We start from the raw sequence: 14,246 nt of genomic DNA on the forward strand, positions 1-14,246 counted from the left end.
AATTTTAAAAAATTTATACATAATATTTCAACATTTTTTCAATAATATCACGAAAATCAAACTTTGACATAAAAATATTCAAGAATTTATATCAATTTGTCAAAATTTAAAAGCGTGACACTATTAAACTTTGTGATAAAATATGAAAATTTTCCTAAAATAACTAGGATATTTCACCCACCATTTGTAAGTAATTTTATCTATTACTCCCTTCACCTTTTGAAAACATGCACTTTTTGTTATTTTGATATATTCCACAAAAAATATATTTTTCACTTTTGAACATTACCCCACCACAAAACCTTTATTTCTGCAAAATAAAACAATACTTCAAACTTTTGAGGAAATGGGAAAATTGGACTTCAGATAAAATAGGGTCTTGAAGCATGCAACTTCTTCTTCTTCTTTTTTTTGAAGAAAATATTGAAGCATAAAATTGGTGTCTTGATCTAATTATTATAAATAAAATAAGTAACAAGTTGGGCCGATAAATTAAAACTGCCAACAACAATACAGCAAATTCCTACTGGTAACTGTTTAAAATTCTTTTGTAGAAAGCCCATAAATTTTGGTGGGCTTGGGCCTACAAATATCTAAAGTCAAAACGCGGGATTTTTTTACTTGCCCAAAATTCCAATTTAACTGGATAAAATAAGCCACTCCTGCATAACATCTCCTATTACATCTAAAAATATTTTTCACATTTAAGAAAAATTATAGTTCTACAATGTTTCCCTATAGAAGTTATATTTTTGAACAATCTAATCTAATCATATGTGATTAGCCCCACAATCATAATATTCTCTTTCATTTCATTCATCCATCAATTTCTACTACATGTTGCACCCATAATTCTTTTGCAATGCAACTTTTAGTTTGCATGATTTGGCCCGTGATGGATAATTGAGCCCATACTCTAATAATCCAATTGAATGATTTTTTATCGTCAAAAATTGAGTGAAGTATTTAATCATATTCTAATACTATATATCAATCTTATATATCCCATCTACCAAATCAAATATCCCCCTAAAATATTTTCAGAGTAGTATTATCTGTTCAAAATAATAGTCCATGCAAATGAAAATTTATTTCAAGTTAAACCAGAATGAGAAAACTATGTTGCAATTTACAATCTCAATAAAAGGTAGAGGAAGTCATAGCATAAAACCACATATAATAGAAATGTAAAAAACATGAGTAGAGCTGGAAACAATTTGGTATCCACATGCATCCTCTTCAACCTTCAATATAATAATCCTATCAACAAAAATTTAAACAAAGAATATATAGGAAATTAAAAAATTATGAAAAGAGGTTGAGCAAAATCATGATGGAGAAAATAGATACTCACTCATTCCTTCTTCACTGATCCCTTGCTTCGCCTTCTATTTCTTTAAAGACACCTCAAACACAACTGTTAAATATCTCACCAATAATCTGTATCAACACAAAAAAGAATTAATAGAAAAAAAATAAAATGACGGCTCCATGTAAAAGTGTAGTAAACAAACTCAAATTAATTAATCTCCTATTGTTTAAGCATATTGAGATGAAGTGGAGCGCCAAACGAATAACAACTGAATTGGAAACTCCATAAGATAAGATGATAGATTTTACTAGACTACCTCAATTTCTGATGATTAGTTTTTTTTTTTTTTTTTTTTTGGAAATAAAATACACATCTAATTGTTTCTATTAGAACAAACAAACACATATATTGATACTAGGGATGGCAACGGGCCGGATCTGGACCGGGTCTGGCCAATACCAGATCCAGATCCGTTTTCATATACCAGATCCAGATCCGGATCCAGATCCGCGGATCTGAAAATTTTGGATCCAGATCCAGATCCGTCAGATCCACGGATCCGCGGGTCCAGATCCATGGATCTAGTGTTTTCAAATTGAATTCAAGTGAAGTGTATAATGATGAATGGATATGTTAAGTGGTTTTTACAATTTTATTCCCACTACGCATGACCTTAAGGCACCATCAAGATTCTGTAAACAAACATGAAGGATCTTGGGATACACGAATCTGGAATGACCACTTCAATTTCTTACAACTTTTCCTCAACTATTAAACATGTGGTTTGTTATCTTCCAAACCTATATTTACCAGATATAAACCAATAAAAGAGATTTAAATCTCATTTTCATCTCTAAAGCAAAATCAGTAAAGCTTTAGTACAATTGCAACAACTCATTTCAATACAAGAGATATCCAGTTAAGCCTATCCCACAAGAATCAACTCCAAGTGCATCAAAATCAGGGGCAGAACGTAGCCACAAGAATCAACTCCAACTCATTTCTTTATCGAATATAAACATGCTCAAAATCGAAATCTAACCTTTGATTCAGAGCATCCTGTGGTAGACAAGCTCATGGTTGAACGACGGCGGCGGTGGAGTGCGGCGAGCTGGACTGGAGTGACAGAGGCGGCGACGGCGGTGGAGTGCGGCGAGCCGAACTGGAACGACGGCGAATTGGAGTGTGCTGCACTGCCGCTGCTGCTGTCAGGCGAGCGCGGCGTGACTCCAGCGGCGGACCGAGGCAGGGAGGGTGGCAGCGATAGAAGCGTGCGGCGCGAGGAGTGAGAACTGAGAAGAAGATGAATTAGAAATTAGGTTTTCAAATTTAATTCTATTTTTTTTTATTTTTTAATATATCTAATATTATTAATAAAATAAATATAAAAAATAAATAATATATTTTTAATTAAATCGGATCCACGGGTCGGATCTGGGTCGGATCCGGATCTCAAATGTCAAGATCCAGATCCAGATCCGTTTTAGAAAATGAGATCCAGATCCGGATCCAGATCCGCGGATCCAAAAAATTGAGATCCAGATCCGTCAAATCGGATCTGGATCCATGGATCTGGACCGGGTCCAGGATCCACTGCCATCCCTAATTGATACTCACCATCACCGACACTGTGACCGTCAATTCTGATGCGGGGGATATGGGAAACTGACTGTAAAAATGTTAGTAAACAAACTCAAAATAATTAATCTCCTATTTGTTTAAGCATATTGAGATGAAGTGGAGCACCAAATTAACAGCAATCGAGTTAGAAACTCTGTGATCTCAATTTATGATAATTAGAATTTTTTTCAAATAAAACACATATACTAATTGTTTCTATTAAAACAAACAAACACGTATATTAGATACTTACCGACACCGTCAATGTATTTGTATCTGCCGTCAATTAGGATGCGGGGGATATGGGAAAGCTTGGGCCATTCAGAATCAGCTGCCTCCCTTTTAATCACTAATTCCGGGCAATCCATAATATTTAGTTTTTTTAATGTTGTGAGGCGCTGCATTGCATCCATAGAGGGTAGACGCCTTAGCCTTTTGCAGTTCCATAAAGACAACGTCTCCAGAGATGAGAGGTTCCCAAACCATTCAGGTAACTCTTCCATTCCAAAATTCTTTAGCACTAGCACAGAAAGAGCAGTGAGATATTGAATTGATTCTGGCAGGCATTCACAACTTTCCATCCCAATCAAATCTAACTTATCAAGTGAGTGGCAACATCCTTGCAATATGGCATCCACAGTCTCCACCCCCATACTAACATCGATACTTATTCGTCTCAAGCTGGGAAAAGGCGAAATCTCAAGACCACAAGTGGCCATTAATTTAGTAACGCCTCTAATTTGCAATTGTGTTAGACGAGGCAATCTTGGGAGGCACTCAATTACCCTTCCTAGATTCTTTAGGCTACTTAAATTCACCAACCCCAGCTCCTCAAGATAGAATCCTAGCATTTCACATGGCAAATACTCCAATGCTTTGCATCCATTAATCCAGATTTTGCCAAGGGATGTGAAGCTTCGTTGGGATTGTTCTCCGCCGCTATCTCTATCCCGAAATTCTCTCAAATTGCGGCACCGCGTTATATCCAAATGAGAGAGAGTCTGATTGTTACTGAATAACCAATCAGCTGGGAGACATTCAACACCAATTCCATCAATCCACAGATATTCAAGGCATGACGACACATGACTTGGAACACTCATCAATTGCAAGCAATCCTTAATATCCAAATATTGGAGGCGAGGAAACAGCTTCACTTCACTTCCACCCGAAACTTCTACTTCTGCCCACTCTGTCAGCTTAGGCATGAACCACAATGTGAACCTCTCGAGAGCTGGAAAAACAATGCGTGTGTCGTTGTTCACCATTCCGTAGAATGATGAATTTATACACTTCAAATTGTCCCATCGATGCAACACAAGGGACTTGAGATTGGGCAAGTGCCCCAACATTGGGATCTCTTCACATTCTTTGCAGTTCCGGAGTGTTAATGATATTAACTTGTTCAAATCTGACATCTTCTGAGTCCATAATGGAAATCTTTTGCCTTTGAATCCGCCAATATCCAACCCCCTCAGATCTGAGTGCGGCCGCATGCCTTCCAATACATTCTCATCATTTCTTTCACCTTCTCTACCATCATTCCATTCCAAATGCAAATCCAATATTTTTGACTTTTTGAATAAATTGGTCTTCTCAGCCTCTTCCTTGTCATGAACCCTTTCCAGATTCCTAATCCGTAGCCCTCCTTTAAGATTATTCAAACTTCCCAGCTCTTCAATTTTGCACCCATTCTCATTGCCCACTGGAAAATGCGTTAGCGTTTGAAGAGACGTTAATCTCCCGATTCCCGCAGGCAACTCTACATCCTCGTGATTATAAAGATGCCTCAAGTTAATCAAGTACTTAATCGTACTTGGCAGTTTCTTCAACCATCCTGAGTCTACTCTCAACGTCTGCAAGTGAAAGAATTCACCAATCCAATCCGGCAAATATTGAATCATTGTTTCTGAAATGTCAAAATCTCTCAAATGTATCAACTTTCGAATCGAACTTGACAACTCGTAAACTCCATAACCTTGAAGACGTAAAACATGCAGACTTTCGAAGTCTGAGAAGTTGATACCAGAAATATCACCATTCAATAATAATGTACGCAGAGATTTTGCCATTTCTTTTGGGATAGGACTTGATTCCTTTCCGAGAGTCATATATCGAAATCGGCTACCACATGTACTGTTAGAGGAACTTGAAACAGAACAAGCCAGATCATGCACAAGATCGTGCATACCACAACTTCGTACATCTCCCTCTGAAACTTGCAGTAAAGAGTTGTGCAGAAGAACGTTGATAAATATTTCGCCCACGGACTCCATGTCATCCCTTCCATCAGCTTGAAGAAAACCTTCTGCCATCCAAAACTCAATCAGTTCCTGTTTCATGATTTTGGAGCCTTTAGGAAACATCGCACAGTACGCAAAGCACTTTTTAAGTGATGGCAGAGACAAATTATCAAAGCTCAATCTTAATATTTTTGTGATATAATCTCCTCCTTCATCTGGCGAAAGCCACTTCTCCTCGATTGAACGCCATTTTTCCTCGGATTGATTGCTCAGTGTTCCCCCAACTACATTATTGCTCAGTGTTCCCCCAACTACATTGGCAGCTAGTGGCAAACCTTGACATTTGGTTGCAATCTTTTTCCCAATAGTCTCAAATTCTGATGGAACGTTTCCTTTTCCAAAGGTTTTAACTTTGATTATCGCCCAACACTCTTCCTCTGATAAGCCTTCCAACTCATGTGTATGAATTGGATTCACAATTGAAGCAACCTTCATACTTCTGGTGGTAACAACAATGGCATTTCCCTTAACACAACCAACTCCCAAGAAGGAATTCATAAAATCTTCCCATTTGAAAAGATCTTCATTCCATGCATCATCTAGAACAAGAAGATACGTTTTATCTTTCAAAGCTTCTTGAAGCTTTGTAAGAACAACTTGTCTGCTCGCATTTTCAACTTGATCAGAAGTCAAGTTATTGAGAATTTTCTTTAAAAGAGTGATTGGTTCGAAATTTGGAGAAACATGCACCCAAATATGCGATTCAAACCGAGTCTTCACCATTTCATGATTGAAGACTTTCCTTGTCAATGTCGTCTTCCCCAATCCGCCCATCCCGACAATGGGAAGGATGGAAACTCTGCGTTCATCAGTTGTGATGCTATTGGTAAGCATCTCAACTATTTCCGACACAACATCATCTCTTCCAATAAAAATAGGATCAAGAGCGTATGCATCAGTTTCCACAGCATGAAGTAAAGTGGGCACAGCGGCAGCAAGCCTCTCTTTGAGGCCAAGAACAGCTGCATCTTTGTTAATGCAGTCCAAATTCTCACGTATTTTTTTAATTTTAAGAGCCATCTTTCGAGAACGTGGAATACGCTTGAAGAATGATAGTACCTTTGCCTTCTTGGGCTTGATTTGTTCGGAGAGGCGATGATAGTTGAGCTTATCCAAAACATTGTCAGCATCGAACGCCACGTCTTCAAGCTTCCTCAGCCAGCTCTTGACATCTTCGCCGGTGACGGTGCCCGACTCCGCGTGGTTCAAGAATTTCTGGATGATTTCGAGAGTCCCAGCTAGCTTTTCTGCTTCTTTGTCGAGACCTTGGATTTGAGAGATCTCATTCTTGAGAAAGTCGATGAGGTTTTGAATTGAAACTCGAAGGACGGCGGCAGCAGCAGCTTCTTCCATTCTTTGTGCCGATAACTTAGAGAGAGAAAGAGAGAATTTTTTTGAGGAGAGAGAGAGAGAGAAATTGAGTGAGAGAGAGAAAGCTATGGAATAGAATTGGATGAGTGTTCAAGCAGAAGAGTTTACAGCCTTTCATTCGAAGATAAGGTTTTCTTTTTTCATTTTATATATTTAATCTTTGCCGACACTTTTTTAAAACTATGACTTTGACTATGTGGTAAATGTATTAAAATATATAAATATGATACCTTTATAAATCGGTTACATAGAATTCTATGCATTACCTCTTTATAATGCAATTTTTTCCAATTAAAAGAAAAGAAAATTGAACATTCTTCTTTTTCCTGTTTCACATGATACTTCGAGGTGTATTTAATTTTCACAAAATTTCCTGTATATTCGGATGTACGATACACCCAGGTGTACAGTGTCATTTCGATAACATGATAATATCATTTAGTGTTAGTGTTATTTTAATATGATGTTAGTGTCATTTCAAAATAATGTTATTTATGTAACATGTTAGTGTCATTTGTAAATCAAAATAGTGTTAGTGTCATTCTAAAATAGTGTTGATGTTAGTGTCATTTAGTGTTAGTATCATTTACATCTGAGTGTACGGTACGTACACCCGGGTGTACAGAAGACCACCTCTTTAATTTTTATTCCTCTAAATAAAATAATAAAATATAAATTTATGTTTGAATGCAGTGAAACCCTTCTCCAACGGTGCCTCTCCTACAGCTAATATTTGGAGCAGTGTGAACAAAATTCAGCAAATGTAATGGGTACTGTTCATCTATTACTTGACATTTTTTCCCTCTTATTTCTTCCCTCTATTTTATGATTTATTGTAATTTTTTATGTTTTGTTTCTTAATATATCTGTCATTATTTATTTTATTAGGTTGTTAAAATAAATTAGACATTCTACAATATTTAAATATTATGCTTTATTAACTTTTTTTTATCAAAATTAACTTATATGAAAATGAGACAACAATAATGGGACAATCCAAATGAAATATGTTCTTGAAGCATACAACTTTTTTTTTTGGTTAAGCATATTTTTTTTTGAAACGGTTGAAGCATAAAATTGGTGTCTTGACCTAATTATTATGAATAAAATAAGTAACAAGTTGGGCCAATAAATTAAAACAGCCCAAAACAATACAACAAGTTTCGACTGGAACTGTTTAAAATTCTTTTGTAGAAAGCCCATAAAATTTGGCGGGCTTTGGCCTAGAAATACAGGCCCTTTTTTTACTTGCCACAAAATCAAAGTTAGCTGCATACGATAGGTCCCCTCCTCAATCATATCATTGTATCACATCTCATATTACATTTAATTTTATTTTTTTCACATTTAAGAAAAATTATAATTCTACAATTTTTCCCTATAGAAATTATAATTTTGAACAATCTAATCGAAACATATATGATTAACCCAACAATCATATTATTCTCTTTCATTTCACCCATCAATAATTTCTACTACTAGACCGTGACACCCAGTTTTTAAGGCTAGCTTGTAGATTTTTTCTTTCTTGATAATTATACCAATAATTCTTTTGCACCCATTTTTGGCAATCGCCATACATGGAGCTGGACAATACCTCGAGAATGCCTTTGTTACATATTAGATAGCATAAATTCGAGGCATAGACAATAACATATGCTGTATTAATCTATCATAGTAGCTCCATTAATCTTTTATTGAAATGAAATTACTTAATTCCTCCAAGATTCATATCTTCAAATCGTCACGGCGCTTAAGGATCGGCATCAATGCCGGCGTTAGCTCAAGGCATTCTTCACTTGTTGTTCAAGTTGGGCACGAGCTTCCAACTCCGAAACACCATATTGTCTCATGTAACAATGCACCGGCGAGGGTTTCTTCTCATACTACGTGTGTCGGAAGTGGAGTTAGGTCAATGAAAAACTAAATGATCGATCTAGTCATGTGCGTGTGTTGGTTTAACGGTAGAGTGGTTAATACCTAAAGCTAAAGGTCTTGGGTTCAATTATCGTGGTGTGGTCTTTATATTTAGTTATTTACATGTTAACTTATCACAAATAAAAAAATGATCGATCTAGCTAAATTTTTCAACCAAAGAGTAGAGTTCATTTATAAATTAAGCAAGAGTCCGATATATATCATACAGATATTTGGGATTCTATAATACTATACCACCTTCTAGGTGGGATACGTAATATTATTTATTAATTTGATAATAGATTAAACTATCATAATTTCATCGCCATACCATAAATTAATATATTAAACTACCGAAATTTCAAGTATAAAACAACTAATTTAATATATCTAACCAAACATACTATTGATGATATTACTATATCCAATCAAATAAATCGAGCATTATATATACCATACTGTCAAGCAAACAAGTGCTAAGTACAATAATATTTTTACAAAATATTAAGTCTCTTCATGTCAAAATTGGTTAAAAAGTATTGAAATTAAATTGGTGATGACCAACACTTGATTTCCATTATTCAGATTTGAATCGTACATTTCGCACCATTAACACATAAATATAGGAGTTAGATAAACCACATACCTCATCTCCATCTAAGTCATTCATTAATCGAGAGGTTGGTTTATAATCCAATCCAAATCTTTTTTGCTAACTTGATCTCACATACCCATGTAAGCAGCACTTACGAGGGACACCTTCATATGCCTTCATGAGTTTTTTCATCTGTAAAATAAATTTAATAAAATTAAAACACAAATTTCAGTACCTCAATTTCTGATGATTAGAATTTTTTTTAAATAAAATACACATGCAAATGCTTCTATTAAAACAAACAAACACAGATATTGAGACTCACCGTTAGGGGCAATGTAGCTGAAGCCATCAATTAGGATGTAGGGGATATGGGGAAACCTTAGGCCATTCAGAATCAACTGCCTCACTTTGAATCACTAATTCCGGGCAATCCCAAATTTCTAGTTGTTCTAATGTTGTGAGGCGCCGCATTGCATCCACAGAGGGTAGACGCCTTAGCCTTTTGCAGTTATATAAATCCAACCAGTTTAGAGATGAGAGGTTCCCAAACCATTCAGGCAACTCTTCCATTCCAAAATCATGTAAGCTTAGTTTAAAAAGAGCAGTGAGAAGTTGAATTGATTCCGGCAGGCATTCCCAACTTTCCATCCCTTTCAAAGTCAAGCTATAAACTCTTGCTAGATTCTTTAGGCTGCTTAAACTCTTCAACGACAGATTCTCGAGAGAGAATCCCAGCATTTCACATGGCAAATACTCCAACGCTTCGCATTCATCAATCTGGAGACGGCAAAGGGATGTGAAGCTTCCTTGTGATTGTTCTCCGCAGCTATCTCCTAATTCTCTCAAATTGGAGCAGTCGATTACATCCAATGTAGAGAGAGTCTCGTTGTTGCAGAATAACCAATCAGCTGGGAGACATTCTAGACCAGTCCCATTAATTTTCAAATATTCAAGGCATGACGAGACATGACTTGGAACACTCATCAATTGCTCGCAATCATAGATTTCCAAATGTTGGAGGCGAGGAAATAGCTTCACTTCACTTGCACCCGAAACTTCTATTTCTGCCCACTCTGCCAGCTTAGGCATTGAATTCAACTGGAAGCTCTCGAGAGCTGGAAAAACAATGCGTGTGTCGTTGTTCACCATTCCGTAGAATGAAGAGTTTATACACTTCAAATCTCTCAATCCTTTCAACAGAAGGGACTTGAGATTGGGCAAGTGCCCCAACATTGGGATCTCATCACATTCTCTGCAGTCAATAAGTGATAACGACATTAACTTGTTAAGCACCACATCTCCAACTGCCATCTTCTGAGTCCATAATGGAAATGTTTTACCTTTGAATCCCCAAATCTCTAACACCCTCAGATCTGAATGAGGTTGGAGGCCTTCCAATACATTCTCATCGTTTCTTTCACCTTCTCTGTCTTCACCCCATTCCAAACACAACTTCAATATTTTCGACTTCTTGAATAAATTGGCTTTCCCAGCCTCTTCCTTGTCACGAACCCTTTCCAGATTACGAATCTCTAACTCTCCTTCAAGATTTTTCAAACTTCCCAGCTCTTCAATTTTGCAGCCATCCTCGTCACCCACTGGAAAGTACTTTAGTGTTTGGAGAGAAGTTAATCTCCCAATTCCCATAGGCAACTCCACATCCTCATTAATATAAAGATGCCTAAAGTTAATCAAGTACTTAATCGTACTTGGCAGTTTTCTCAAATATGGTGCATCTACTCTCAAAGTCTGCAAGTGAGAGAATTCACCTATCCAATCCGGCAAATATTTAATTCCTGTGTTTGATATGTCAAAATATCTCAAGTGTATGAACTTTCTAATCGAACTTGACAACTCCTCAACTCCATCGTCAAGACGTAAAACATGCAGACTTTCGAAGTCTGAGAAGTTGATACCAGAAATATCAACTTCGAACAATATTACTAATGTACGCAAATATTTTGCCATTTCTTTTGGGATAGGACTTGATTCATTTATTAATACTCTTATTATCATCGCCGTTATCATCCTTATCATGATCAATTTTTATTTTCATCAATACTAGTATTATTATTGTTATGCCTTGAATCTCTCGCTTCGCAGAGCAGTCCAGTCAGCGAGTCGGGGGTCGAGGGGGGCAACGTCCCCCTTGCCTGGGGTCGCGGGCAGAATAATGAACCAATAGATTTTCTAAAAGGTTAATTGAATTAAACAAATCAAATTGTTAATTGAAAAATTAAATATAATAAATATTATATTTATATTTTTTTTATCAAATAAAATACAATGTACGCGCTCTTTTTGCTATTTTTGCTAGTCTATTAAAGATTAATTATAGTTTTCAATTGCCGTGCTATTATTGGAGTCAATTAGTTCAGATTCTAGAACTAATTATTGCAAATTTAGTGAGACTTGACCTTGTCAGATTCTAGAACTGGAGAAAATAGAAAGGAAATACTATGTACGCGTAATTACGTTGTATAACGAATCAATATAATTCCTCTAAAACCAACTTATTTTCTCATTATCTTATAAGCAACACTTGTTTTATAAAAATTACTCAATTATGAGTTTTTATTTTCATCACATATCATTTTAATTTTATATTTTTCGATTTTCTCTATCTAACAAAATTTTTTCTCTCACTAACTAAAATTTCTCTTTTTAATTTATAAGCTCAATTATCCAAATACTTTTATAACTCATAAGCTCTTAAAAATTTCATATTGTAAGCTCTTTAAAATAAGCTTAATCAAGCACGACTAAGTCATCAGTAAATTCCAAAAGTGGAGTGACGTAATGATAAATAAAAACTTCAAATATTATACTAGTAAAATTCAATTTCTGGTTATAGAAATAAAAATTCATAGCAGTTGATAATTAAACACATCGAACCAGACTCATAAGTTGAGTACTACTACCAAACAAATTGAAACCAAAATTGAAAACACGCAAAGAAAAAAAAAAATAGAGAGGGAGAGGGAGAGAGAATGGCGGCTAGGTAGTTAAATAGGGAGAGAATAATGGGCTAAATAGATAAAATAATGGGAGAGAGAAAATTTAGCGGTAAAAAAATTATCGTTGTACTGATCTTTTATATAATATATAGATTTCTACTAGAAGCTAAGCTAGGCCGTGACCCCCAGTTTTTAAGTCTTTTAGGTATTATACAATCATGTCAATAATTCTTTTGCACCCATCTAATGCAGCTTATCCACAATTTTTTAGTGTTTGATTTGCATGATTTGACTCGTGATAAATAATTAGATCTGCATTCTAATCATCCAATTAAATGATTATTTATCACTTAAAGTTGAGTGAATTATTTAATCCTCCTCTAATTCTATCAATCTTATCTATTACATCAACAAATCAAACATCCCCGTAAAATATTTTTAGGGTTGTATTATTTGTTCAGAATGATAGTCCATACAAATGATAATTTATTTGTAAAAACATATAATAGGGAAATTATTTTACAATTTACAGTCTCAATCCAAAGGTAGAAGAAAATATAGCATTAAAGATAAAACCACGTATAATAGAAATGTAAAAACATGAGTAGAGGTGGAGATTGCTCTGTCTGTCCGAAACAAATTGGTATCCACATGCTTAAACTTAATTCTAGCCCTTGACATCCAGTCAATACAAAGTGAGACTTTACAGATTGGCTGCCTAAGCCTCCTTCGTCAAAGCAATCCTTGAAGAAACGGTGTCACGTTTGCAATAGGAAAATGACGAGTTGGTTGTGAGTGAATGTTGGGTCGCTGATTTCACACTTTCAAAACGTAAGAATGAACGAGGCTTCTTGCTGCTTTTATAGACCTTTATGTCGTGGTCAGTAAGCTCCATTTCCCACTTCCAGAAGCTTTATACAACCGCTGCAATCCACCTCCGAAAACTGTCAATCGATCAATCTGGAATGTTGGTTGAAAGATCATGGGTCCTGAAAAGTAGGAACAAACTGTCCATTACTTTGGGCTATGATAAACCACCGTTCCAGTTATTAAAAACGTGGTCAACTACCACAAAATATTTATTTCACAACCAATGAATAATAAAACATGAAAGGAATGTAAAGATTAATTATGTACAATTATCTATAGAGTCAAAGTACAGCTTCAAAACAAACTCCGGATTGTTGGCTGGTTCCCAAAATATTGACAACAAGAATGTTATCAACATTCAACCCAACATTGTCGGAGTCAACAATCTCCCCCTTAATCTTTTTCTTCCTGCAACAAAAATAAAAACAAAGAATTTTATGTTACAAGTTTCAGATCATGAAAGAGTTAGAAATACCCCCTTAATCAAACAAGAGGTAAAACGTCAAAATCGGTCCAGGAGAGATGTTGGAACAACACTCCCCCTGAAACAAACAAGTGGTTCAACCTCAAGATAGTCCAAAAAGAATGTTGGCTTAACATTTCTATTGGAACAAACAAGAGAGAGCATGGAACTCCCCTTAAATTCAAAAACACTGAAACCTGCAAAACAAAAGTCAGTGAAACACAACGAGCATTGACCTTCGAAACTCCCCCTCAATCTTATGAAGGTCGGCCGAAGGCCAAGACCTTCATTTACGATGTTGGGATCTGGAAATTCAACTTTTTATTAACTTATATGAAAATGGGACAACAATAATGGGACAACCCAAATAAAATACGCCAAAACTTGTGTGCGGGTGGCCGCATGGGATGCGGTCCACCCGGACACAAGCCTATATATTTTAACTTGTAGTAAATTAATTAAAAGTTGTGATGTGGTGTAGTGGTAATGGCCATACTTTGTTCCTTATTCCCAAAGTCAAGGTTTCGATCCCTGCTGCCCTTTTTGCGTTTTTTTTCTCTTTTTTTGCATTTTCTTCTTCTTTTTGCTTTTTTGTTTGTTTTTTTTTTCTAGTTTTATTTCTTTTTTTTTTTGTTACATTTTTTCCTTTTTCTGTTTTTTTTTAATCTTTATATATATTCTTTTTCTTTACATTTTTTTTTTCTGTAATTCTTCATTTCAATAATTATTTTTTATTATAATAATAATAATTTGATAAAATAACTAAATTTTTTTCCTTTTTCTGTTTTTTTTAATCTTTATATATATTCTTTTTCTTTACAATATTTTTTTTCTT

General features: G+C 35.5%; 2 protein-coding genes across 2 annotated transcripts; both read right to left on the minus strand.

Moving 5' to 3' along the window:
• Positions 1 to 1,068: 1,068 nt before the first annotated feature.
• LOC130999987 (disease resistance protein RGA2-like) lies at positions 1,069 to 6,812 on the minus strand. The gene is made up of 3 exons (XM_057925700.1): positions 3,186 to 6,812; positions 1,355 to 1,440; positions 1,069 to 1,260 (listed from the first exon to the last, which is right to left on the minus strand). Exons 1-2 carry the CDS (start codon positions 6,586 to 6,588, stop codon positions 1,430 to 1,432), a joined length of 3,414 nt encoding a protein of 1,137 aa, XP_057781683.1. The 5' UTR covers positions 6,589 to 6,812; the 3' UTR covers positions 1,069 to 1,260; positions 1,355 to 1,429.
• Positions 6,813 to 9,469: 2,657 nt separating this feature from the next.
• On the minus strand, positions 9,470 to 11,089 carry LOC130997126 (disease resistance protein RGA2-like). Its single transcript, XM_057922388.1, has one exon. The coding sequence runs from the start codon at positions 11,087 to 11,089 to the stop codon at positions 9,470 to 9,472; it is 1,620 nt and encodes a 539-aa protein (XP_057778371.1).
• Between the last annotated feature and the right edge of the window lie 3,157 nt (positions 11,090 to 14,246).

Source organism: Salvia miltiorrhiza, chromosome 8 (genome assembly GCF_028751815.1).
Source record: "Salvia miltiorrhiza cultivar Shanhuang (shh) chromosome 8, IMPLAD_Smil_shh, whole genome shotgun sequence".
In the NCBI taxonomy this organism is placed as follows: Eukaryota; Viridiplantae; Streptophyta; class Magnoliopsida; order Lamiales; family Lamiaceae; genus Salvia; species Salvia miltiorrhiza.

Bases quoted from the DNA above. Each gene is read 5' to 3' on its own strand.
- LOC130997126 (XM_057922388.1), bottom strand. From the start codon at position 11,089: ATGGCAAAATATTTGCGTACATTAGTAATATTGTTCGAAGTTGATATT.
- LOC130999987 (XM_057925700.1), bottom strand. From the start codon at position 6,588: ATGGAAGAAGCTGCTGCTGCCGCCGTCCTTCGAGTTTCAATTCAAAAC.